Here is a 27,488-nt window from a genome sequence, read left to right as displayed (position 1 = left end):
CATGCACTGGCAGTGACAAACAGCTACATTTGGTTTTCACTGCTATGAGGCCTACTCCTTCCATATGCTAGCATTGGGGATTCCTTAAAATACATTTTAAACTGTAATTCCTGATTAGAAATGAGTAGCTACTTCATGTTTAATATCTTTGGAATGGTGGTTTTAAATCCTCTTTCATGGTAAGGTTGGGTTTGACATTACAATTTTAGAAATGCCACTTTTAGAAAGTGAAAAAGACACAAAAATGATGTGTAGGAAAAGATTCAAATGGTTTTCTGTAGGAAAAACAATCACTTAGTCCCCAAGCTTGTTAGTTGGTTAATTAAGTACTCAAAAATCTACCCCATGTTGAACTTCACAACAATATGTTATATTTTCTTGAAAATGCATAAGAAAAAATCAAAACACATACAAATAACACAACAATCATCAGTAATTCCTGATTCCTTCCTACCCATACAATCTAATGACGGTTCTGAAAAAGCACAACAATACGTGCGCAATCCGAAAAAGCACAACAATACGTGCGCAATCCGTATAGTCCAGTACATACATGGGAGGACAACTTCTAACTTCCACACAATCCCAAAAGTGTGTATTCGCGTGTCTTGTGTATGATTTTTAATCCATTGGACTCCTCCAATTCATGAGGACGACACGTTCGGCCCACTAAGTCGGGCCTCATCAGGACACGGGCAAAAGGAAGACAACCTACAAAATAATATACTCAAGTAAATACATCAAATACTCTACATTAATAGCCAATGATGCCCAATCACCCACGCATGTGACAGTGCTAGCACTTAAAAAAAAGCACAAGGAGATAAAAACATGTAAAAACAGCATCTCATGCTAGAAAATAGCACCTGGTGTACTAAAATAAGAGAATAAAACCATCACTGGTGTGAAGTTAATGTCATTCTTGTCACCGAATGCAAGAACCCCCCATGAAATACTAAGTAGGGATAAAAAGTGAGGTCAAAAACAGGGGCAGAATATTGCAGTGCCCCAAGAGTATGTGAGGAGAAGGGCTCGTACTCACAATTATGGGTGAGGCCACAGAAACGGGCAAATGCCCAGCAGGGCGGGGGGAAGCCTCCTTCCGAGTGCCGCACTTAGTGTTTCCAAAAAGCCTGGTTGGACACAAACAAAGACAAAAGCCATGTAAACAACACACAATGCTGCGTCCCTAAGAGAGATGGAAGACTAGGATAAAAGCAGGTGAATTACCTTTAGGGCAAAAGTAAAGTTCTTTCTTCCAAGGGTGTATGCATGAAGAGGCTTCAGAACGATTGTCACATTTCTTTGTCCATGCAGTTACTAAGTGGGCGAAAAGAAACACTAGTTATTTGCGCCATCGCCAGGCCGAAACACACGAGGGGCTCAGCCCCTAAATATCTGAAAGGCAAAAGGGAGAACCCCTGATAGGTAATTAAAATGTAGTGGGATCCTCTGAAAGCAGAGGGCACTTGTTTAAAATGTGGGGGAGATCACAGCAGCTCCAGTTTATGTTATGTTATAACATTTATAGAGTGCATGGCTGACTCAGCAGAGGGGCTTCCCAGTGCTAGAGTGCTGGAGGTGAGGTTATGAGAAGAGATGCTGATCATTTAAAAAGCCAGGTCTTCACTGACCTTCTAAAGGACAGGAGATTAGGAATGTTTCTGATAGAAAGTGGAAGAGAATTCCAAAGAGTTGGTGCATGCATCTTAAATCTGGATCTGGATCTGCAGAACTGTGGCACGCACGCCAGATGTAGATTGGCAGAGCGTAGAGCGTGGGCTGGGATGTAAGGGTGACACAGATTGTTCAGAATCGCCGGGCCTACGTCTGGAAGGATTTTGTGTGTAATACATTGCTCTTTGAACTGGATTCTTTGCTCTACAGGCATCCTGTGAAGGCGTTGCAGCAGACCAGGGGCTGAGCTATACTCAGGTATGGCGAACAGTGTACAGACTGCTCAGTTCATGGTGCGCTGTACCCTATTGATCACAGATTTATTTGAGCCAAGCAGCAGACTATTACAGTAGTTCAGCCTGGCCACCACCGTAGCCCGGACGACCAGCTGGTGGGTGTGGGGGTCAAACAGACCAAGTATAGCTTTAAGGCCATTTATTAAGCCGAAGCAGGTCCCTGTCACGGACCTGGCTTGGTCCTCAAAGGAAAGAGCATTGTCGAACCGAAAGCAGACATTTTTTATGACAGCTTTTGGCACTGGAGTGGTGCCAGCATCCACGGCCACCACTTGCCTCCCCAGAGATGAGATTCTGTAACTAGTAGGAGGATCTCAGATTTTTAAGAATTCATCTAGAGGCGGCAATTCGCCTCCATCCAGACTGCTATGGAGGTTAGGTGCTCCTGGAATTTGCCGGTGTCAAAGCTAGTGTCCATGATAAAGGATAATACCAACTGCGTGTCATCTGCTTATGACAAAAGGGAGATATAACAGGCTTTGCCCAGCACAGCCAACAGCCGAATATAGACATTGAACAGGGTCGGGCTCTATGCCGACACCTGAGGGACGCCACAGTGTAATGGGTGTGTCTGAGAGTGAAAGGGAGGGATGATAACCTAGAAATTCCTATTGGACAGGAAAGATGTAAACCAGGCAAGGGCCTTGCCAGTGATACCGATCTCCTGCAACCGGAGGCACTTAGATCTAATAGGATAAGTGCCGACATATTGCCTTCGTCCAAGGATGCTCTGAGTTGCTCTGTGACTGCCTATAGGGCTGACTTTGTGCTGTGTCTTGGCCGGAAGTCATTTTACAATAGACCCAGTATGGAATAAGATTCCAGATATTGAGTTAGAAAGGTATTCACTTAGGATTCTGTTCTTTTCGCCAAGAAGGGAAGCAGCGAGATCGGCTAATAGTTCTCTGGTCTAGAAGCATCAAATGATGGCTTCTTTAGTAAAGGAATGACTTTGGAGTGTTTCCAACATTGCGGGGACTCTGCTGAAGATAGGCAAAGGTTGATGAGTTCCAAGCAGCTGGGAAGAAGGCATTCTTGGAATTTAACAAAGAGTTCTGGTTTAAGGGGGTCTTCAGGAGATCCCGATTTTATTTTGCTGAAACAGGCCTTGAGGCCATCAGTTGTCACTGATGGGATGGCGGGGAGGGAATAGATCACACTATCAGTGAGATCTCCCCTCGTCGCGATTAAGGCATCATTCTTCAGCTGAAAGCTATCATAGATGCCTACTAATTTGTTGATAAAATAGGTGGCCAAAGATTCACATTGGGCATTGGAGGTGATGGCATTTTCAGCTGTCACTGGTGCTTTCACCATGTCCTTTAACAAGGAGAAGATAGCTTTAGAGGGGTTATTGCTAGTGTTGATTTTTTTAGTAAAATATGAGGGAAAGGCTTTCCGTATTCATGTGTGATAGGCCTTCTTAGCCCGATTGTGTTCAAGTTTAGAAGTGGGCCTCTAAGTGTGTCTCAAGGTTTGCTTTAATAATTAACAGTTTTTCCTATCTATAGTGAGTGCCTCATTAAACCATACATGAGACCGAGCTTTCTTCGGATGACTCCATTTGGCTGGCATACACTTATCCAAGGCCGAGCAAAAGGACACATCGTACAAATATTAAAAGTACTGTCAAATCAGAAGCTAGAAAATCAGCTCTTTACAAACATATTTCAGAAAGCTTCATGCAAGATACATTTATAGAACCCAATAGAATTATGAAATTAAAAATTCATACACACGGAGAGTGGGGATACAAAATGGCACAGTAGTTCCAAAGTAGGAAAAGGATAACCCTCTGAGAATGATTTAAACTAGGGGACCCCCCTTCCACAGAGTACAATGGAAGGAAACATCTGTTCTACAAAGAACAAAGCTAGAACACCTGTGCAATACATTTTTAGTTGGCAATTGATCAGAGAGTCACCTTGTTAATCACCATAAAGAAGTACAATGTGGGACCAAAAGGGGCCGGATGTAATGGATTGTGACAAAGCCCATATTTCATTGCATTCATTTAAACCTTCAGTGGCTGTCTTGTACTTTTCAATCATTCTCGCTTCGAGTCTATCCGGAGTAGCCTGGAAATTCACCTTGTTTATGATGTTTGCCACCATCTATACCGACCACTGAATGTCATTTTCATTATGACCCCCCTGTTTATAATGGACCTGGGAAGAACTCTGCTGGAGTATAGGCTTCTGTGCGACTCTGCAGTGACTGAATGTTCTAAGGAACTGCTCATTTGCTTTGCTGAGTTGATCTGCTGCCTGCTATTCTCTGCCCTGCTGAGGCCACGGACTGAACTCAGATGGAATCCAGGGCTTGCTGGCTTGTCTCCTGTTTTGTTAAGTTTCAGGGACATAAAATACTTCCTACAATTCTGCTGGAGCTGCTGGACTCTGCCTTCAGTGAGTTCTACCCCTTGCCTGAGATGCCCCAATCAAGTTCTAGACCTCTGAATTGGGTTCTGCAGCAGCTTTCTTCATTTATAGCTCCTGGTCCCTTCAAATCAAGCTTTTAGCTCTTCACGACCGTAAACGGGCCAGTTCGCTCAAGAACCCCGTAGCTTGCTCAAAGGATCGGCACAAGCAGGTGCAGCTTCATCTCTCCGCACAGCAGCAGGGCTTCCCACAAAAATGAGGCCCCAGCTTGTCTGTCCACACTGCTGGGGGAATCTTTGCACATGGCGGACTTTGGCAAGTGACACTCACTATGCTCCCGGTTAACCTCTTCCATGCGAACAGGATTCTTAGCTCAACTTGAGAAGGTAAAACTTCAGCAGGACCTATTTGGAGCCATATTCGACCCGCTCGCCATCGTGGTCTGCTTGACTTTTCAGATTTACCTGGTCTAGCGCTACCTGAAGTAATCGCTATTGAATTGTAAGCACTGTTTTCTTATTTAATCTTTAAAAATGAATGACTCGACTTCTACTTATTGTCTATTTGACATTTTAATCTTGCTTTACTAAGATTAATATTGTCTATTTTTCTAAACAATGTGGAGTCTTTTTGTGGTGTTTTCATTGAGCTACTGCATGAAGAGTCACATTGCTATAAAATGTAAACCATGTTGTAAATTCAATAGATTGATTTGTCAATGCATTGCAATTTTCAGAAATAAATATATTTGCTATGGGGATGAGCATTGTATCTAGGGATGTGCAAAGTTGACTGAGTTAGAAATTAGCATTAATTATTTTTTTAATTCACGAGCTTTGCAAAGTGCAAAGAGTGCATGTTGTTTAAAATAAAGGGGCTTCTTTAGTAGGCCTTCATTTTGAGGGGAAAACATTTCTGTGAGTGTAGGATATGGCCCTCTCTGCAGTATCATCCTTGCTGGAGTAGGAAGCAGTTTAAATAAGCTTGATTTACCATCTCACACAGGGCGGATCCCCACTTTCTGTTCAATGTTGAGGTCTCATTGAACATGGCCATTGTTTGTGAGAAGGTCAGGAGCAAATCCTCACATAAATAGAAATCACAATCTTTACCTTAAGTTCAGTCAATAATGACAGTTATTTGAAAGTATTTAAGAGTTTTATTATTCAAAGTTTAGTAAATCTTCTTTATTCAAAATCATACATTTTATTTGTAATAGTTTGAATAATCAAATTATTCACAGAAATTCATAAAAAATAACGGGTTATTAGGAATTATAATACAATGCCTTAAGTGTGTTTCATAAAAGAAGAATCCCTATCCTAAAAATGGGCGAAAAGGTGTCAGGAAGAACCCATTAAGATTTCAGGTTTGTGAGAATGAGATCAAGCATGAAGCTCAAATTTAATAGTCAATAATCAACTAGTACTTCCCAAAAAGAGTATTTTCAGAGCAGTAGGGAATATGGCGGGGTAAATGTGCAGTGCCAACCACAAACAGCAATAAAGTCTGGAAAGTGGTAGGGCAATAAGCATCTGGGAATGTCATAAAGACAAGTGGTTAACCTAATCTAGGATCACAAACTATTACAAACAGTCGAAAATAATGTTGAAGTTCATCCTGCATCTCCTCCTCCTCTTCTCCAATGAGCTTCTGGGAAAAGGATCACACCTCTTCTTCCCACATGAATACAATGGTCCACAGACAGTAATCTCTTCGTTTGCAACATGTTAGTATCAATCTAAACTACACATGAAGCCTTTCCCATTCAGGACTTCTTTCCCATGATTTAAACTACATCTTTAACATTCTAATAATGCCAATTGGATGTTATGCTTACTATGAGCTATATAGAAATCGAAACATCTGCAGTAACAAGAGAAAATTATTAGCACATTATCCCCTAGAAGAAAAACAAGTATGTTAAAAGAGATCAAGTTTATGTATTGCATTTTATATGCGGTTACTCTTCATAATTCTACTAAATAATACATTCAAAACAAATATTTCAAGCCTTTTTTGTGTAAATAGAAACCTTTTGCGGAGTTAAGTGAAACGTTTTTTAATAAGATCAGAAATTATCATTGAAAGGTCAGAAATTAAATATGCATGCATGTTTCAGTACATCTAGTCACGCTATTTATTAAAATGCTGAGTTTAAACAATTATGAGGTCTAGTATGAGTAAGTATGACTACTTATGGCTATTTACACATTTTTAAACATATTCCTGTTCATTTAAGCCTGCAGGTTAATACTGCATATGTATTTTAACTATATTATTTTTGTTTTACTAAAAATGCCCCTTCACCCCCAAGCGTTTTGCCTTTGCCCTTCCAGTTTTCTGAAACTGTTTTTGTTGTCTTTTAGAACTCTATTCAGTTTACCACTGTTAACCATGCTAAAATGCTTCTGCTCCCTCCTTAAAGCATTGAAAAGTTGGCTTACACCCAAATGGCACATTTAATTCAATTCTAAGTCCCTAGTAAAATGGTACTACTTGTACCTGGGGTCTGTAAATTAAATCCGACTAGAGGTCCTGCAGCACCTATTGATCCACACATTAAAGTAGCATTTATGAACATGTATCGGGTCTGCCAATACAGTCTGTGTGCAGTTTTTAAAAAACTATTTTACCTGGCAAAAGAATGCTCTAAGCAGGCCTAAACCTTCCTTTATAATACATATAGGTCACCCTATGGTATGCCTAAACAGCCCATAGGGTAGGGTGCAATGAATTTAAAACGTAGGACATGTACTTTTAACCTTTACATAACCTGTTAGTGAAAAACGAAATTCGTTTTTCACTACTGCAAAGCCTGACTATCCCATACGATAACATTGGGTTACCTTATTACATTTATTGATTGAAAAGGTTTGCTTGGGTCATATTTGCTGTCTAATGAATTGTAGTTTAAAACCCTCTTTAATGGTAAAGTCGGATTTTAAGTCGAAATTAGTAAAATGGCCCTTTAACAAAGTTCAAATGTTCTTATCCTAACTAATTAATGCATGCTGCATGTATCCTGAGTCACTTGACTAGGTGTAGTTGTCAGTTGCCCTTTGTCTATTCCTCACAGACAGCATCACAAACGGGCGCTCGGTGTGGGCAGGATGGGTCATCCTGACCTGATGTACGAGGCAGAGCTGTCACCTACCACACTTCAACTTCAAAGGAGCTTCCTCTGGACACACAACAAGACCTTCACACCAGCCTTTTGTGACTCCAACCATCCTGGGACCAGGGCAAGGAAGAAGGAAATTCCAGAACTAGATGTGGGGGAAGTCTAGAAGTTTCTACAACTTCAAAGCTTATGCCGGGTATAAATATTGGACCTGCAGACTAACGTTTTAGTACACTTCTGCACCTGTGGATCCTACAGAAGAAGGACTGACCTACTGCCAGAGCACAACTGTGCTGCTTGAGGCCAGCTCTGCTCTCTCAAAAGGAAGACTAGGCCTGCAGAGTGACTGCAACAGTCAGGTTGCTGACCTCCTGTTTTGAGCTACAGGGACACAACACCCTCCCTGATTCTGTCTAGCTGACCTGCTTCACTGTACCTGCAACTGGACCTACCTGCGGCCTGCATGCCTTTGCTAGAGTGAGTTCCTGATCCCCAAAAGGTGCCTCCCCACATCCTAGACCCTTACCTAGTATCAGTTGCGTGCCTCCTGTGAAGAAAAGGAGAAATTCTTCAGTTTTGGTCTCTCTGCAACTATGAACGGGCCCTTTTATGGTGAGATATCGTCGATTTAGAGGACTACCAACCTGATGCGCCGATGGACCGGACTCTTAGTGCTACAGCGACCACAGGCGATAGCTGGCAATTCAATCTGCCCTTCGCACTATAGCATCAACAGCATGTGATGACTACCAATGCGAAGCTCTAGCAATGACTGTCTGTGATGTCCAACAGGATATTCATGCTACAGCGATGACCATCCTTAATGCTCTGTCTGCTCTTTGCTCTACAGTGATAGCCATACATGACCCTCTTCCAGCTCCCCGCATCTTTCTCCATCACAAACTGAAGTCTTTGCGCTAGGCTTTGAGTGGCCAATTTAACAAGCATTTACAATGCAATGGTCTCGGCATTATTAAAGTTAGAGCTATTGGCATTGTTCATGACATTATTTTTATTTATGTTTTTGTTTTGAAAACATAAATAAATGGCATTGTCATCTACAATGCCAATAGCTTAATCTCTCGCAAATGCGAGACCTATTGCATTTGCACCCACACACAGAGCCACACACACAAAGCCACCCACACACACATACAGAGCCACCCACACAGTCATTCACATAGAGCCACCCACACACACAGAGCCACCCACACACACAGAGCCACCTACAAAAAAAGCTACCCACAGAGCCAAACACAGAGCCCCCCCGCACACGCACACAGAGCCCCACACACACACACACAGAGCCACACACATAGAGAGCCACATACACACAGAGCACAACACACACACGCACACAGAGCCCCACACACACGCACATAGAGCCCCACACACACGCACACAGCGCCCCATACACACAGCCCCACACACACAGCCCCACACACACAGCCCCACACACGCAGCCCCACACACGCAGCTACCCAAAATCGGAATGAAAAGTATCAGAGCTGCCTAGAAGCAGAGCCCACTTTGAACGTGTTGTGGCAGAGACAGAGCTCTGGGCTGAATGTGTACTGCTGCAATAAATCATACAGACCTGAAACTGCAGTCCTGCAATGGGTACTATGAGAGCCTCCTTCAGGGACCTGGGAGCCAGTATGACCTTACCTTCTGCAGGCAACCACCATTTTATGCTGTGTGCAATACAGAGTAGTAGACTAGTGCGTGCTGCCCATCGCTGCACACATTAACGGAGAGCAGATGCACATGGTACACACGTTAGACAATGCACAATGACTTAAGAACTCATTGAATTTTTCCAAGGTCGAACGGGCAGGCCTCCCACTACCACCATTAAAGGCTAAAAGGCAATGCCCTCTAAGAATCAGTTCAGCTTCCACTGGCATTGTCTCCTCACAGCCTTGTACTACGGGAAGTACACCCTATGGGACTAAGGGGGCAACTTGGACGCACCCCTTGGCAAGCGAAGCTTGGTGTTCTGCTAGGAAGCAACAATGAAAACATGCAGCACTCTTACTGGATGTTCAGTTTCTGGAGTTCGCTGCATGAAAAATAACAGGGCATATCTTGAACAAGCATTCACAAAGTAAACAGGTCTGGCTTGCATTTAGAGTCCTCATTGAAATACTTCTAAAAAGCGTGCATTAATGAAATAAAAAGTATTGCTTTGTGTTTAAGATGCATCTGTTTACCACAGAAAAGTAAATTTTCACCTTCATCCACACTTAGGTCACGGTGGCAACGAGGGTCAGGGGCATGGGGGGCACGAACACAACGAGCAACAGGGGGGCGGGGGTGAGAAAACGAGCAACAGGTGGGTGGGGGGATGAGAAAAGCGAGCGCAACAAGGGGTGGGGGGGCACGAGCACAACGAGGAACAACGGGGTGGGGGGGCATGAGCATAACGAGGAACAGCAGGGTGGGGGCACAAGCACAACGAGGAACAGCGGGGTGGGGGGGCACAAGCACAACGAGGAACAGCGGGGTGGGGGTCACGAGCACAGCGAGTAACTGCAGGGTGGGGGGCACGAGCACAACGAGGAACAGCGGGGTGGGGGGCACGAGCACAAAACGGAACTGCGGGGTGGGGGGGCACGAGCACAACGAGTAACAATGGGGTGGGGGGCACGAGCACAACGAGTAACAACGGGGTGGGGGGGCACGAGCACAACGAGGAACAACGGGGTGGGGGGCACGAGCACAACGAGGAACAGCGGGGGGCACGAGCACAACGAGGAACAGCGGGGTGGGGGGGCACAAGCACAACGAGGAACAGCAGGTGGGGGGCACGAGCACAACGAGGAACAGGAATAAACAAACAAACACATTAGATGACAAAAAGAGACAAAATGCTTACCTGCTCGCAAATCGCTACATCCATCCCGGCAACAGAAATCGCTACGTCCATCCTGGCAACAGAGACGTTACCAACTGCGCAAAAACAGCCCTGTAAAGAAAAAAAAAAAAAAAGGAAACGCCCACAAAGGTCCACCTCTGAAAAAGAGACGGGGCTTAAAAAATGAGAAAGAAACGCCCACGAATCCGCTCAAGCCGGGGCTAGAACCGAGTGACGCCCCTCTCCTCCAATGGCTGGCCAGCATTTACGAGGCCAGCCAATTGAGAAGGGGGGCGGGTTCAAGCCCCACTGTAGAAAACATAAAATCTTCGGCTCCGCCCACTGCTTACGTAGTGCGACGAGGCCTCGACCTAAAAAGGCCCTGTGCAGTCATGACAGGACCTCCGCAATGGGTAATTGCAGTACGGAGGTCGCAGCTAAGCTCCGAGGCCTCAACTACGAGCGCGGAGGCCCTTTGTGAATTGGGTGCTTAGAAGGTAACTTTTTCAGCAGAACTAAATTGGTCCCTGCATCTGACCTGGGCTCGATCATAATTTGCCTGAACCTATAGCCTTTCCCCAGTCTAGCACGACCAGATGGCCATGAGTGGTGCTTTGTGCTTTAAGGCGCTATATTTACCTAAATCATTGAAATTGTATATCCCCAGTTCTTTTGCTTTGATTTCTGTCATTCGGGTGTCCAATTATGTATTCAATACTGTTTTTCTAAATTAGTGCGAGTTTTTCCTTGGGTTGTGTTTACTGATTACTGTTTAAGTGCTGCATAAATACTTTACACATTGCCTCCAAGTTAAGCATGAATCCCTTTGTGCCAAGCTACCAGAAGGTTAAGCACAGGATAATTTAGTGACTTTTTGTGGTGCACTCTGACAGGGATTGTGGCTGTTGCTTGAGAAGGGCTCATACCCTCAACTAACAACCCAATTTTTCACAGCAAGCATCAGCAGTTCAACTGCCTACTTCGCATCAGTCACTATTTATGTGATGCTAGGAGGGAATGACCAACGTCACCAGTGAATTATTACCTGCCAGTGGATGCCCTGTCCTAGAAGGGTAGGACATTCCATGGGTGCAAATCATCACATGTGGTTGGCCGGGCTCATAAACTTCACCACGAGTGCGAATTTCACCAACCTTCAAGAAGAGAAATATTTTGAAGCTCACCATGAAAAGACAGATTTCTGACCACCTTTTACCCAGATTCAAATCATAAAAACACAATAGAAATACATTTTGAATAGTTTATTGAATAGTTTATCTGCAAAATGTTTTATCTGTCAATAAAAAAATTATACCCTGTTTGTCCGTTTTTGGAAGCAAAAGAAATAAATGTAGTTGCTGTATTTGAGGAAAACTAACGGTGCTAACTTTAGTTTCCTCTTCCCACACAGGAACGTCTGCTGCTTTCCCTCCTTCCTGCCCACATTGCAATGGAAATGAAGGCCGAGATCATTCAGAGGTTGCAAGGACCAAGAGCTGGACAACTAGAAAATACAAACAATTTCCACAACTTGTATGTAAGGAGGCACACGCATGTCAGGTACTAGACCAAAATATAGATATGCTAACATTTACTACTTTCTAAGGACAACACAGTGTCTTCTTATGTTCTTAAGTGAAATTATGATTCATGATGAATTAGGAGAAAACACTCTGAAGAGAGATGACTGCATAGAAGCACCTACTGAGCACTTTATAGCAAAGCAGTGGGTTTCTGTCAAAGGGTTGCATCCTGCCTGGGACCTCTTACAAGTAGTTGTATGCTTTGAAGTATTACCTTACAGCATAAGATGTCAATGAAAGCACTGGTGATATCTTCGGATGTATGCTTTTATTCTATATCGTTTTTTCCTGGTTCTTCCGTATTTAGCAAGTTTATTTCTCTTGTACTTCGTGTATTTTAAAGGTGATGTTTTAAAATCTTTTAGTGTTTTCTTACATCATGATTGGTGGAATGAATTACCTGTTTTATGCATGGTTTTTCAATGGTCCTAGCTAACCAAAATAAAGACTTTTTGACTGATTAATTAATTGGAAATAAAAGTGAGAAACTTGACTGGGACTGGAAGTGGAGAGCATCACAGAGAGTGCAGGGGATTACGGAAGGGGTAGGAACAAATTAAGTGATTTGGGAGGGAGAGCAACATGGAGAGCCTGGGTGGGTTTTAGTAGGAAGGCAGAAGACAAACAAGGAAGGCTGAAAACAAAAAAAACACATCTCCTGCCATCACATAAGTTGCAAGAAAATAAGGTTAGGAAGAAAACCAACCAATGGTAAACAACAAAGGGGCATATTATCAAGAATGGGCGTTACATTATCGGTGCTTTTATTGGCAGGAAACTGCCGATAAAGCGGCGATAATAGGCTTAATAATATGCTCTATGGATTCCAATCGAAGCCCATGTTAGATGTCTTTACATTTAACATGGGCTTCGATTGGAATTCATAGAGCATATTATCAAGCCCATTATCGCCGCTTTATCAGCAGTTTCCTGCCGATAAAAGCGGCGATAATGTAACGCCCATTCTTGATAATATGCCCCAAAGTTTTCTAAAGTTCACTGTAAGTATTAGAATTGTCCACAATCTGTATTTGACAACAGACAGTTAAAAGATGTTTGTAGGAGAGTCCTAAATCATAAAATCATTTAAAACTTTTGAAAGGTTATAAGGAAAGGGAGGGAAAATTAAGAATCAAAGATAAAGCCAGAGACTCTTCTAGAGGCAGCAGCAACAAATGATGAATGGAATGCTGAACAAATCAAACATTCACCCTCAGCCAAAAGATCTGGGTTAAATCCATCATTCTTTTGCTCACTACACCACCCCTGTTTGGACCCAGCCATATGCTATTCACTCTTGGCCCTGCTCCTCATGGGAACAGTCCTAGCCCAACCGGGTTCTCCCTGAACCAGATACAAGCATCCTGGGTCCAGATCGGTGTATCACCCCTCATCAGCCAGGCTAGCTTCAATCCAGGGGCACAGCAAGCAAGTTACCTATATCTGGGCATACCCATCCCACTTAGGGAAAAAATGTTGCAGCAACAAATGATGGACAGAATGCTAAATACATCAAACAATCACCCCCAGTCAAGGATCTGAGGTAAATCCATTGTTCTTTTGCTCAATACACCACCCTCGTTTCGACCCAACCATGTGTAAATCAGTCTTGACCCTGCTTCTCATGGGAACAGTCCAGCTCGAACTGCCAAGCCAGGTCCTCCTTGGACCGAAAACAAGCATCCTGGGAACTATTTTGGGTATCACCCCTCATCAGCCCTGTTAGCTTGAATCCAGTGGCACAGCACGCAAGGGACCCATGACTGGGCATACCCGCCCCACTTAGGGGAAAAAATGCTGCAGCAATAAATGATGGATGGAATGCTGAATAAATCAAACATTCACCCCCAAAAGATCTGGCCTAAATCCATTGTTCTTTTGCTCACTACCCACCCCAGATTGGACCAAGCCATATGCAGATCAGTCTTGACCCTGCTCCTCTTGGGAGCAGTCCAGGCCAAACTGAAAAGATGGGTATGCCCAGATGTGATTTCCTTGCTCTCTGTGCCACTGGATTCAAGCTATCCTGGCTTCTGAGGGGTGATACCCCGAAACCGGAGTGCTTTGCAAAACTACAAATAAATGAACGCATATTCTTGGCTGGGCCTTCTACTTCAGCCAGGGCAGTACCATACATAATACGCCACAAATGGTTTGTATGGTGTATGTCTTGTTTTCTCCACGATTGCCTTGTTTCTTTTGACACAACTCCTCGTTTGTAGTTTTCAGTTTTCAATGGCATGCAGTTTATTGATTTTATGGTATACCATGTGCTATGGTTATTCTTCAAAATAAAAATGACTGCAAACTTATTTAGAGACTTCTTCGACTTCAGGACTCTTTTTGACTTTGGTTAGGCAGCCTGGGTAACTTTTCACAATTTTGGCTGTTGCCGGTCATATGTACGTGATGCAGGGTGGCAAATTTGAATAGTGCCATCCTTTCCTTGATTCTCAATGTGGATACTTTCACTAGTCACACAACTAGGGTCTTTTTTAAGGGGATTGCTCCATTGTTATGTAGGCTTTACCTTTTTCCTGTGGGAAGGGTTGAGCATATCTATTAATATAAGATTTGTGCTAAGTGCTACTTTACATTTCAAATACTTCTGAGCTCTAGAGGAACAACCACATAGAGTTTGATGAAGAGAAAGGGGAGTTTACACGACTGCTGCAAAATGGGTTTTACCCATTTAATACGCCCAGATTTTAGATTTTTTGATCACCTGGTTTTGGACTTTTTGCTGTGGGTGAGTCTCTCTACATGTGTCTCACCCACGGTAGTCACATGACAAATGAATTGCACATGTTTACCGCCAGTGTCTTCCAGAAGGAGGACACTAGGGTATTTAAAGGAGACCTCAAGCATCAACTCTTCAGTACACTTCTGGACCTGCGGACTCTGTCAGGAAATAGTACGGCTGTACTGCTGAAAGGACTGCTACTCTGCTGGAACACTGCTTTGCTAAACTGCAGCCCTGCTGCGCAGCTCACCTCTCCAATGTCTAATCTGCTGGTTGCGTCATCGTCAGGGACATAAAAGGCTCCCCAACATCCGGCACCAGCACCTAGACCCAGCTGAAGCAAGTACCTGACACCCCAAGTGGTGCCCCTCAGGTCCTGGATCCTTGGTGTGCCCTCAGAGAGCTGTATTGAAATATTTGGGCTCTTCTTACATGCAAAAGGTACCATTTGCTCCAAGATTTTGCTGCCCTTGCTGCCATTCAACGAGAAGCTCCGGCAACCGCCTCTTCATGATACAGCATGAACAGCTTGCGAGGACCGCCAACGCGAAGCTTCAGTAACACCCATCTGTGATACCCGGTCTGCTCTTCGTGCTAATCCCATAATCTCCTGTAAAGCTCTCCCTGCTCTCGATGCACACTCCACCGTGAATGGGACTCTTGGCACTGATTTCAGAAGGTTCCTTTCAGTATGCACAAAAGGCATTTAGTTGTAGTAGAGTTAGGAATCCCAACTTTACAGCTACTAAACTGAGAAGAATTCTAACTTTACAACTTTCGGAATTCACAAAAGGCATTTAGTATTAGTAAAGTTAGGAATACTAACTTTACTACTACTAAATGCCTTTTGTGAATACCGAAAGTCATAAAGTTAGGATTTTGTCTCAGTTTAGTAGTAGTAAAGTTCGGAATACTAACTTTACTACTACTAAATGCCTTTTGTGAATACCAAAAGTCGTAAAGTTAGGATTTTGTCTCAGATTAATTTTGTGAATCGGGCCCATAGAGTGTAGTTTTCTCTAGGGGTTGGTTCTATGGCTGTAATTTATGTGGCTTGAAACTGGTGCTCTCTAGATGTTTTTGTGGTTGCATGTTATCTAGTCAGAAAGTATATAAAAAGCACACAGACTCCTGTTATGTTTATTTTAAAATGCTTTTTAATATATCCGTGTCAATGTTGATCAAGGCAGATATACTTTATTGGAATTAATCATAGCATTTACACAAAGTTTATATTGATTATGGCATTTACACAAAATGATGGTGATTTTCACATGTGGTTTGCTGCTCTTGTAATATGGCGAACCCTTGATAATGCTCATAGGCCTTTTGATCCAAAGTGATACCCCATTTATTGTGATGTGCTGTCTAGTATAGGTGGAGGGGCACTGTGATTTTGAGGGTCCTGACTCTTTGGGGTCAAATGTGATTTTATAACTTAATCCAAGGTATTTTTGATCTGCCTTATGTACATATTTATAAATTAATCCATACTATTTACTAGTGTATGTGTCATAAGTGTTCTTTTCCTTTTCTAAATAAAAAGCTCTGAGTTGACAATCATTTATTGAGTGTTATTATTGCATGCCAATGTTTGACGATAACTAGCCCACACCACCTTCCCTGAGTAGGCCTTGACTGCTTTGCATCGATACCCTGAGAGAGTCAAGCACCACAATAGGGTCCTTGGTTCCCAGTAAGGGTATATTGTGGCCCTATTTCTTATGCAGGCCTCACATCCTACACAACCAGTAGCCCAATTTCCTACAATGCCTTTGAGATAGGTTGATTGCTCTGTACTCAAAGCTTCTGCTATGATTCATCCACTTGAATGATCATTGATGGATCAATTGAACATTTTTTGAGGAGAGATGTTTGGCTGAGATGTGGTATACAGCCAGCTTCTGCAGATATTTTGGCTATGCCCAGATACGTTTTATAGAAAGTACAGAAAACCTTAAATTGTGATCCTAGCTTTTAATCATAGCCGCTGGGGAGTTGGGGAGTGGTTACATTTGCTTAGGGTTAGACATAGTTTGGCAGCCTGGTTACATAGCCTTTGTAACCCTGCAATAGGTTGCTTAGAGAGACCCGTGTTGATGATGTTCAGTCATAACAAGGACTCTCCTTAATTTAAATTTGACTTGCGGAACAAACAACTGGGATGAGTAAAAAAGTATCCTCAGGTTCTGAGCCTTTTTTGAGAGATTAAAGGAGGGATTCCTAAAGCATGGGGCATTGGGGAGTTGTAAGGTAGGTTCAATTTCTCACAGTATAAGGTGCTGAGTTCTTGTTATGTTCCCGCAGAAAAATATTGTCTTCATCTGGTGGAGAGTATGTTTCAAGCACATGGTCAGTGAGTATAGGTATACCCTCCCTTTTTTTAGCAGGAAGTAAATTTGCATTTCATCCATGTAGATTTGTAGGTTTGCTGGTGCAGTTCAAGTAAATGTGCAAGGAGCCACATAAATATTAAACAGCAAATAATAGAATGATTATCAATTGTGTATACCACCGGAGGGGGGTCGGGTCATTGTTTGCTCAACTACTTGACTCAGAATTTTTGTTAGAAACAAAAAGTAGGATCCATTATAAAAGCGTCCCTCTATGCCCACTCAAAGTTCCAGCAGTATTATGTTGTTGACAAGTTTGTAAGCTATAGAGAAGTTGAGGAGTATGAAGTGAGTTTTCTTGTATGCATCCTTGGAAAGGAGAAATTCCTCCCTTATATTTGCCTTCTGATGGTCTTGGAGAAGATGCCCTTGTTACTTTCCGGTAATCTTCATTACTCCGAGTATAGTCTCCGTCGCCACATGAGTAGCAAAGTGAGCTATAGCTCCACATCAGAACCCTCAAAAGCAAAAGTTAGCCTCCCATGGCTCCCATCCCTTCCCAACATGGCCGGCCCCTATCACCCCTGACCTCTAAAAGAGGAGGGCCGGCCAAAACCTCAGCCTGAGAACTACCAAGCGGAAACATGAAGCCGATAGTAACACAGGGAGGGAGGGTTGGGTACTCATGTGGCGATGAAGACTATACTCGGAGTGATGAAGATTACCGGTAAGTAACAGGGACATTACCTCCTTGTAAGTCTTCCTCGCCACATGACTAACAAAGTGAGCATGTACCCGAGCCAAGCGGCTTCATGTAAACTCACCAGAAACCAACGGACAAGGAGGAGATGCCAAAGAAGCAGGGCATATCCAAAAAACACAAATGAGTGGAAGAAACCACCCAAGAGACAGGCAACCACAGGCAGGAAGAACCAGCCCGGGTCAGAGAGACACCACTAGGGCCGAAAACCCGGACCCCCAAGACTCATAGGCCAGCCAGAAAGCAAGCCCGAACCAACGACCACGGCGGACAGAGAAGGCCTGGACCAGACTGTATGGAGTCAAGCAACAAACAAACAGGCACCACACAGAAAGAAGCAAGCTGGTCCAGCACACCAAGACAGCCCAACGGAATGCCGAAAGTGAGAGGGAGTTAAAAGCCCCAGACACCAGAACTGAAGAAAAGGAGGGCAACCCCACCAGAGTGACAAAACAAGATGCCACAGCAGAAACAAAATGTAGACTCAGCCACACCGCACGTCGGACCACCAACATCGAGAGAGCAGAATCCACCCCAAACCAACGACCGGGGGGAAAGAAGGAAACAAACCCACCAGGCCCGGCGAATAACTGAGGGCACCGATGACAGAAGCAGTAAAACCGGAAGCCAAAAACAAGAGAAATAGCAAACTCGCAATTGCCTGAGTAGGAAACCAGGTGCCCAATGACAGGAGACCAAAGTAACCCAACTGCACACATGCCACAGACCTCAGATCGAAGAAAGGCAGAGGGAACCGCCAGGAACAGAACCAGCGACCAGCACCCAGACCACGCAGATAAAGTGGAAACCAAGTGAGAAAAATCCAAGCAAGCTCAACTGACAGAACAAAAGCCCCGTTCAGGCCAAACAAGTCCAGAGCTCATGAATGCAAAGGCAACAGAGGAAAGCAGGAAACTGGCCAGACAGCACCACCAGCCTTCACGCCCAGAATACGGGTGGAGCGAACAGAAGAAATGCAAAGGAGCAGGGAACCGAGGAAGCATACAGAGCCACCACCGGGGACCGAAAACAAGCCCTGCACAAAAAGGACACAGACGCCCCCAGGAAGACGGAAGCCACAGGAGGAAAAATCCTGCACCAGAGACACAACACGCAGCACACCCCTGTAGAGAATCAGCTACGAGGGAAAACCCTTCATACCCCAGCGTCAGAAAGGTTTGCATGAACTTATACCACAATGCGATACTTGAAAGCAAAGGCAGGAATTTAATCTATATGCTGTGAGAGCCTGTGCCTGAGCTATAGCGCCGTGGCCCAAGAACAGAACCACCCGAGCCAGAAGTCAAAGGGAGCGAATCTCGCAATCCCTAGTAACGAGGTAGACCCCACCAAAAGCCAACAGCACTACAGAGAGCCAGGTGGACCCTAATCCAGGAACCAACCAGGCAGGACAGCACACAACACTAGAGAGTTGACGGGAACAGGCATAGGCGGGGTGGCAAGTCCGGAACTGAACATGAACACCCCGAAGAGACGGGCAAAACCTCAGACCTAGCAAAAGAAAGTCAACAATACTTGGAAAGCAGATCCGTAACCTGCGAGCAGGCAAACATAGTCAGCAGCACCATGAATACCCAGGAGCGGACCCCACCAGGTAAGAACCAGGGCCGACCAAGCTCAACACCTGAGAACAGACCACAGCAGACAACATCAGGGTGGAAAGACTCCTGGCATGACCCAGCACAGAGTGGGAATACAACGCCAACCCCAGGCACCAACATCTGACCCCTATCAAAATCACCCAGGCAGGAGACACCAGAAAAGGAAGACCCCTGAAGAGAGAGGACACCATCAATCAGCATGGAGTGGGCCGAAGCGTGGAGACACCGATACCTGCAAAACAGAATCGAAGGACCAACAGCACCCGGCGCCATAAGAAGATACAGCCAGGCTCAAAGGCCTGGACAAGCCCAGGGAAGCACCGGCAGAGGAGAGAGGACACCCCAAGCCAGCACCCCCAACCACCAAAGGACCGGGGCAAGAAAAACAGCCGTGGACAATGGGAACCCAGTGCCACACAGGCAGCATGCACCCCCAACCCCTGAAACACCCGCAGGGAACCGAGATCAAAGGTAGAGAAGTAATCCCCAAACAGACCACAGCATGGAAACACCCTCCGGGAGGAAGAAGGCACAACACAACGAAGGGCCCAGGAGTAACCCACAGCACCCAGGAATGCAGGCAGTACTCCACCAGGTACAAACCAGAACATTTGAGATCAGATGAAACCAGGTCCTCCCAGGTAAGAACGACTGAAGACACCGAAGAACACTCAGTGCCCAAGACAGCCACCCCCGCAGACGAGAAAGGCCCCTGTACCAGAAGCTAAATATGACAACCCCACAGGTGGCAAGTGACATCTGAAAAGAAACAGACGAATCCGAGAAAGGAACTCAAAGGGCACAAGTCCATACACCAAAGGAGACATGAAACACAATCCCAGAAAGAGAAGGGCAGCCGACATACCAATACAATATGAGAAGAGAAAGAGAGGCCAAAAGTGGGAAAGAGACATAGTCATAACACCACCACAGCACTCAGTCAAGCAAACCACAAGTCACCTCCAACCCCAGGAATGGGGCTGCAGCCGGTACAGGAACAGGATCCTGCCCCAGGACAACTGAGTGTGCAGCACCCGCCAGCCACAGGTATCCGGCCATCTGAGCCCAGTGCACAGGAGATCCGGGCTAGGGAAGAGATAAGCACTCCTGTACGTCCCACCCAAGGGGGGGAGCAACAAAGGCACACAGCCGTAACCCCCAATGTGGAACCACAGCAGCACCAGAGGCCACAAAAAAGGCAGGCGAAAAGGAAAACCACAGCTGAGTACGGCAGCAACCACCCCCAAAATGTCGGCCTGAAACACAGAGCGGGAGAGCGACTTTCACCCAGCCAGGAACCGGAACAACCCTACAACAGGCAGAGTGAGTATCAACATACAACGAGCAAGCAAAAAGAAGAGAAACCGGTCCAGACCCCACGAAAGAAAACCAAGAAGCCCAAAGGACCCAACAAGTGGAGGCGCAATCCCACACGGGGAGCCGAAAAATGAGAAATGAGCCCCAAAGGCCATCAAACCCTACCCAACCGCCACTGGAGCCCAAAGTGCAGCTGGTGCCCACAGGTGAAACCGCACGCACCTACCAGACCCACATGAAGGATGGAGGAACGGGCATAGGGAGCGGAGATAATCTTCAAGGAGGAGAAAGAAGGGCACCCGCAGTCAACATGTGAAACCAAGAAACAAGCCTTCAGACCGCAAGCAAGCACCCAACTTGAGTGGGTACCCCGCCCCCCACTCCGAACCAGCAACGTGACCCGGGAAAAAGTAGGGAAGTACCAGGGCTGGGGGGGAAACACCCCCTAGGCCGTAAATGTAAATGTTTGTATTTTATATAGCGCACTTCTACCCGGAGGCCTCGTAGCGCTGTATTCATACCGCTGCGGAACCCATCCTGGCTTTCCTGTGAAATGTCCACTCCTGGGCACCCCCAAGGTGAAGCCAGGCATCCACAGCGCTGCTGGGGCCGTTGTGGAGATTAAGCAAGCTATTGCCCAGAGTCACAGAGTGGGACCCATGATTAGACTAGGCACCGAGGCGAGAATTATCAGGTCCGGGGAAATTGAGCCCAAGACCCGCCGAGGCAGGAATCGAACCCTGGTCCCGGGCCAGACCTCTGCATCAGGGTCTGCCGCTCTAACCATTGAGCCACACTACCCCAGAGGCAGCGGGAAGCCTGTGAAGAGGGGCACCCCCCCGGAGGCAGGATCAGCCAAGCCTTCCAGGAAGAACCAGGAGGAAGAAGGCAACGTGCCCCATGCATTCCAGACCACCGGACCACTAGGAATCAATGCCCAATACAAAGTGGGGGAGGGGGAATGTGGGAACCGGAGGCCCCGGGAATCGCCACACCGGGTCAATCAGAAAGGGCACTAAACAGGGAAGCCCGCTAGCACAGGGCAGAAGAAACCCAAGAGCCTGCAACCACCAGAGCCCGCTAGTGCCGAGCGGTAGACCAAGAGGGTAGTGCTAGGGCCAGCAGGGTGAGGGAACAGCCCAGTGTGTGAGCCTGCTTGAGCAGAGCCCCCTCCCCAGGGCCCTGGGACCTGCTAGGGCAGGACCTCGCCCCAATTTACCTGAAACAAGCTCCGGAAAGAACTGCCGCGCAGAACCAAAAAACAGGCTAGGGTTTTGGCTGGCCCACCTCTTATAGAGGTCGGGGGTGATAGGGGTAGGCCATGTTGGGAAGGAATGGGAGGCTAACTTTTGCTTTGGAGGGTTCTGGTGTGGAGCTGAAGCTCACGTTGTTGCTCATGTGGCAAGGAAAACTTACGGGGAGGTAATGACTTATTTCAATATACAATTTGGGCCCAATTCACAAAGGTAAACATAGACCTGAAGTCTAAGGTCTCAATTCACAAGAGTAAACTTAGAGTTAAGGTCCAAGTTTGTCTTTGTGAACTGGGCCATTATACTTCAGGTCTAAACTTAGTCTTCAGGTCTAAACTAAGAACGCAGTTCTAAGTTTACCTTTGTGAATTGGACACTTGGAGATGGCTTGTCATTTCACCTTCCTTTATCTTGATTGGAAAAGGGAAATTAGACACAGGTCAGTAGTTGAACACTATATTAGAGTCAGAGGATGGTTTATTTTAATAGAAAGTGATGATTGTATGCTGTAGACAACCAGGCACAACTCCAAAATTGATGTCCACATTAATCACATCAGTAGTGTTCCTTATGAGAGATGGGAGGTATTGCTTAAAGGGAAACAGTCGGAATAACGTGGTCGAAACCACAAGTGCTCTGACTCTTCAAGCTTAACCACGCTTGCCTTAACCACACAAATGCCTCAACCACGCAGGTGCATGGTAAGGCAATGCAAGGTCTAGCTGCGGCCTCATTGGACGGAAGCAGGGAGAGATCCACGGTGAGGTAAGTGGGGCTGGGGGTAGATTGGGGTAGTTTTGTGGGCTCGGGTGTTGGGGTTGTTTTGTAGGCTGGGGATGGGCCGGGTCGTTTTGTGGATTTGGGGTCGGTCAGGAATTTGTAGGCTGGGGGGTGGGTCAGGTTGTTTTATGGGCTGGGGTGGGTCAGGGGTAGTTTTGTGGTTAGGGGGTGGGTCTGGAGTAGTTTTGTGGGTTGGGGGTGCATAGGGGTTGCTTTGTGGGCTGGTTGGTGGGTCAGGTTATTTTGTGGTCTGGAGGTGGGTCTGGGTTGTTTTGTGGGCTGGGGGTGAGTCAGAGGTAGTTTTGTTGGCTGGGGGTTGGGGTAATTTTTTGGGCTGTGGTGAGTTGGGTCATTTTGGGGGCTGGGGGTGGGGCAGGGGTAGAGTTTTGGGCTCAGGTTTGATTCAGGTAGTTTTCTGGGCTGGGGGTGAGTCGGGGGTAATTTTCTGAGCTGGGAATTTTCCGGAATAATTTTCATGGCTGGGTGGTTGGAGGTAGTTTTCAGGGCTGGGGGGGTTTGGGGCTAGTTTTCATTACTGGGGGGTGGGGCTAGTTTTCAGGGCTGGGGCATGTGGGTTGTTTTCAGGGCTTGAGGGTCAGGGGTAGTTTTTAGGGGTTAGGGAAGGGTGGGGCAGTTTTTAGGGCTGGATCAGGGCTGGGCTGGGTCAGGTTAAGGGACAGGGTTTCAGGCATCAGGGCAGGGGGGAAGGCACAGTGTGGGCGTTAGGAGGGGGTAGGGGTATTTGCACCTCAGGGCGGGAGGGGGAGTTTGTACCTTGGGGCGGTGGGGATGGGTGTGGCGATCTTAGCCACGCATTCCCCTTTACCATTCATGCCTTTACCACGGAAATTCATGGTAAAGGCATGAGTGGTAAAGGAATGCGTGGCTATTATGACCGCTCTTTTAGGCATGGGGGTTAGGGAATTTGTGGTTTTGTCATGCAACCATTGCTTTAAGCATGAGACTGAGCAGCATTCCATAGACAAATTAGACAACTCGATCTTAAAGACCAGAAATAGCAACTTAGCTTTCCCCTGAGACTGTAATTAATTAGAGTGTTTCCAACAGTTCTTTCCTTGCTTATGTTTATATGATTTAAATGAATGCAGGAATTTGTATTTATTGTGTTAAACTTAACCAAGCATTGGCTGGTCTGATGAGTCCAGTTGCTTGGTCTCAATTCTTACAACGTTAAGAGTGTTAACGTGCAACTGATAAAATAAGGAGGATAACAGACAACAGGTAATCTGTGGTACTGGTCCTCCTTGATTTGTAAGCCGTGTTTGACATGGTGAACCACCACACTCTTCTGTCCAGGCTCATGTCAGTGGGTGTTGGGTGTCCGATGTTAAACTGGCTAAAATGCTATGTGTCCGGCCGCTGTCAGGCGGTATCTCTTCCTCCTTTTTTATCCTAATTTAGAATTACATCAAATGGCGTTCCCCGGGGCTCTTCCCTCGGCCCTATTTTATTCAATATCTATATTAAGCCCCTTATTTCTCTTATTGTCCCACAAGATGAAGTGTATTAACTATGCGGACAATACCCAGGAGATTTTGTCACTCAATGCAACTTTCAGGCATGTATCCTAGACATTTTTGACTGGATGAATGCAAATTCACTTAAGATGAATGGAAGTAAAACGGAGCTCCTTTGTTGCCCGTCTAATCAAATTCCGGTATCTCTATCTTCTAAATTCTGGCCACTACCCGCAGAAACTCCGTTGGGCACCTCAGCTGCAGTATGAAATCTGGGTGTCATTATAGATGAATAATCTTTCAATGGAAAAACAAGTGAACAGACTTACCAGGTCTTGCTTCGCACGGATCCGGGCCTTTAGGAAGCTATACCTTCTGCTCGACCTCCCAGACAGATTACTGATCGCTAGAGGTGTAATACTAAGCAATCTGGACCACGGCAATGCCCTTCTAGTAGGAGATCCCAGCTATCTATAAAAGAAGCTGAAACGCAGCCAGATAATTACAGCAAAGCTAACACTAAACAGACCTCGACACTCTTCTGCCACAAATGCTCTGAAAGACCTCCACTAGCTACCTATCAAACAGAGGATTATATTTAAATCTCTCTGTATTGTGCATAAGGCACTACACAACAAAGGACCAAAACCCTTGTAAGCCAAACTAATAAAATACAATCCCTGCAGACACCTCCGATCGGCCACATGCAACTATGTCCAAGAACTCATTAAAAAAAGTCTGAGAGGGAGGATGTGCTTTTTTCTTGAAAGCAGCTCAGATGTGGAACAAACTACCATCTCCAGTACGATCTCACTCTGACCTGTATAAACTCAAAGGATCGCTGAAAGCCTGGCTCTTTCCTCATTAATAGCCAGTTTTACCTTCAGATCTTCATCAGTTGATTTTTCCTACATACTGGTAATAGTTAGCGCCAGGACATATTCATGCTGCGACCTACAGTAGGCCCCCTTTTGGTGACATCCATCATTGGAATTCCAACTCCAAGTCTAGTTCTCAAGCTGCTCCATTGTCTTATCATTGTGCCCCCCCCCACCCCTAACAGAACTTACCTCTAAATTATAGTTTTGGAGCCTCCTTATAGCCTTTCCTTTGATATAATGAGTTGGTTTTGGTTTTATTGACTTTCACCAACCCTGTGACTTTGGAAATAAATAATATTTTAAATGCAAAAAAGGGTGTGATAGTAAAGGGAAGGGAATTAAGTAGTATTAGCTAGAGGTAAAGGAAGAAAATATCCAGACACAAAACTGTATGAAAATGTGGGCCACTCACTAGAATCAGAAAGGGGGAGCTAGGTCCTCTTCAACCTGCTATTTAGATAATATATTGCTGATAGGTTGTTCCAAAGAAGAAAGAAGCATACAAAGTAACTCCTCACATCTCAGACCTTTTCTTGTAAGAGCTTATCTAAACGTTGGACAACTCTTTCAACAAAACAATAGTGCTTTCCTGCTATACTCCTTCACAATGCAACACATGATTTAGTAAATTTCCAGGCTACTGGACCCCATTAGGCAAAGCCCCTGTTTGTTGGTTATCTAGTTCTATGCTCTAGACAGAAAATAGAATCCCCAGTAATTTAACATCTTCACGGACTAATTCTATGACTCTTAAGTTAGCCAAAGACATTGGGAAATTACTCTTTCCCCAGTTCAATGTGATGCAGTACATGTTGTTTTTCATGCACCACTATTAGTCCTATATATTTTGTGAATAGTCTATGCTATCACTCTTCCATATCCAATGTTCGAGCGGAGCTAAGGAAAAGGTTTAGTCCACATGGCATCTATAGGTTTCGATGTTGCTAGCTTATGGACTTTCCTAATGACAATGGTATGTCTCTCCATTACAAGACTCTTCATCGATGCATTATTTACAGTGGACATTTTTTACTTTTAAATCTCTCAGGGACCTTAGATTTCCCTGGGAACCCGACCCAGTTTATTTTAGATTTGATGTGATATGTCATTTCTTTCTAGGTTAGCAGCAATTTGGTGGGGAGAACCATCCCCTCTACAGTTTGCCTACCTTACACTTGGGTATGTTTTTGTAAACCTCCGTCAAATGATTCTGGCCTGGTGTGTCTAAGGGGTCTGTGTTTTCTATCTTTTGTTTTTTTACTCCCTTCTCCAATCACAATAGCTTGGGTCCTATTTTTCCTTTTTTAGTAAGAATAAAAACAGCCACAGTACCACACTGTGACACGTATACTGCAGTCTATTCTTTTGCTACTACCTAATCATTTGTGCCTATATCCACGTCCCAAGATGAAAATCCTCTCTCATTTTGGATAGTCTCTTTCACTACTGCCAATATCACAAGGTTCCTGCTCAGTTGTTTGGCCTAGGTTAGGCTCTGACCCTGCACTTGGGCCTGAGCTTGTGATTGTACTTTGATCTGGATTGTCCAAGGCTTCAAATGACTTTCCTGAGTAAAGCGGGTAATAGCTATGTGATGCATTGGTGTCATCATATCATTCCATAGGGTTTTCTTGTAGCCAGTTAAGATCTGTTGGATACATTGTTGTAGCAATTTAGTAGCACAAAATCTCCATTGCATTCCCTCATGATCTCTTTTGTGACATTCCGTCTCCCCGATCCTTGCCCTTCTTTGTAATACAGACCATGTGTGGTCTAATTGCCGAGAAAGAGTTTTATCAGTAGGGTTGGGCCCATAGCCAACCTGCGGTTTGACGGTGAGGCCAGTTGCAAGCTACTGGGACAGAGCCCGTTTGTTTGAAGTAAAAGAAAAAGTCATTGTATCTGTTGAATTCTAAGTGCATACTTCTAGATGAGCCAAGGGATTGTCTGGCCTTCCTTTTGTCCTGTGGTTTTAATGAATCTTGACTAAGATTATCTGCCGTTCCTGTTTTAAAAAGTGCCATATTAGTTACTAAATTGTGGGATAGTGAAGGACTAAAAAAGGTGGCAGGGATGCTCTGCTCACAAATCCACCACTCCGAGGGCTCTGAAGAATCTGAGGATTTAGAGACACACAAACCAGTGGGAAACTAGGTTTTTGATTGAGAGGAGTGAGGACCCTTCTCAAGCAACAACCACAATACCTGTCAGGGTGAACCACATAAGTCACTAAGTTTACTTATGCTGAACCCTCTGGAACCTTGGCACAAAAGCAGTCAGGCTTAACTTAGAGGCAATGTGTAAAGTATTTATGAGGAACACAAACAGTAATTAAGTGTAAACACACAGCACCAGAAAGGTCCCACACAAAGTTAGATGAATAGAATAACATGCAATAAAAGA

At 45.1% G+C, this 27,488-nt stretch overlaps 1 protein-coding gene across 2 annotated transcripts in view; it reads left to right on the top strand.

Annotated features, from left to right (window-relative positions):
- ADCY2 (adenylate cyclase 2) overlaps positions 1-27,488 on the top strand; it is a 1,840,236-nt gene that overhangs the window by 479,004 nt on the left and 1,333,744 nt on the right. For both annotated transcript variants that reach the window (XM_078687629.1, XM_078687630.1), the window contains exon 2: positions 11,747-11,895. In XM_078687629.1, the coding sequence (XP_078543755.1) occupies positions 11,747-11,895 (149 nt within the window). The remainder of the gene's footprint in view (positions 1-11,746; positions 11,896-27,488) is intronic.

The sequence above is a fragment of the Lissotriton helveticus genome, chromosome 4_1 (assembly GCF_964261635.1).
Source record: "Lissotriton helveticus chromosome 4_1, aLisHel1.1, whole genome shotgun sequence".
Lineage (NCBI taxonomy): Eukaryota > Metazoa > Chordata > Amphibia > Caudata > Salamandridae > Lissotriton > Lissotriton helveticus.
Note: the sequence above shows the minus strand (reverse complement) of the source record. Positions and strands in the feature narration are given on the sequence as shown.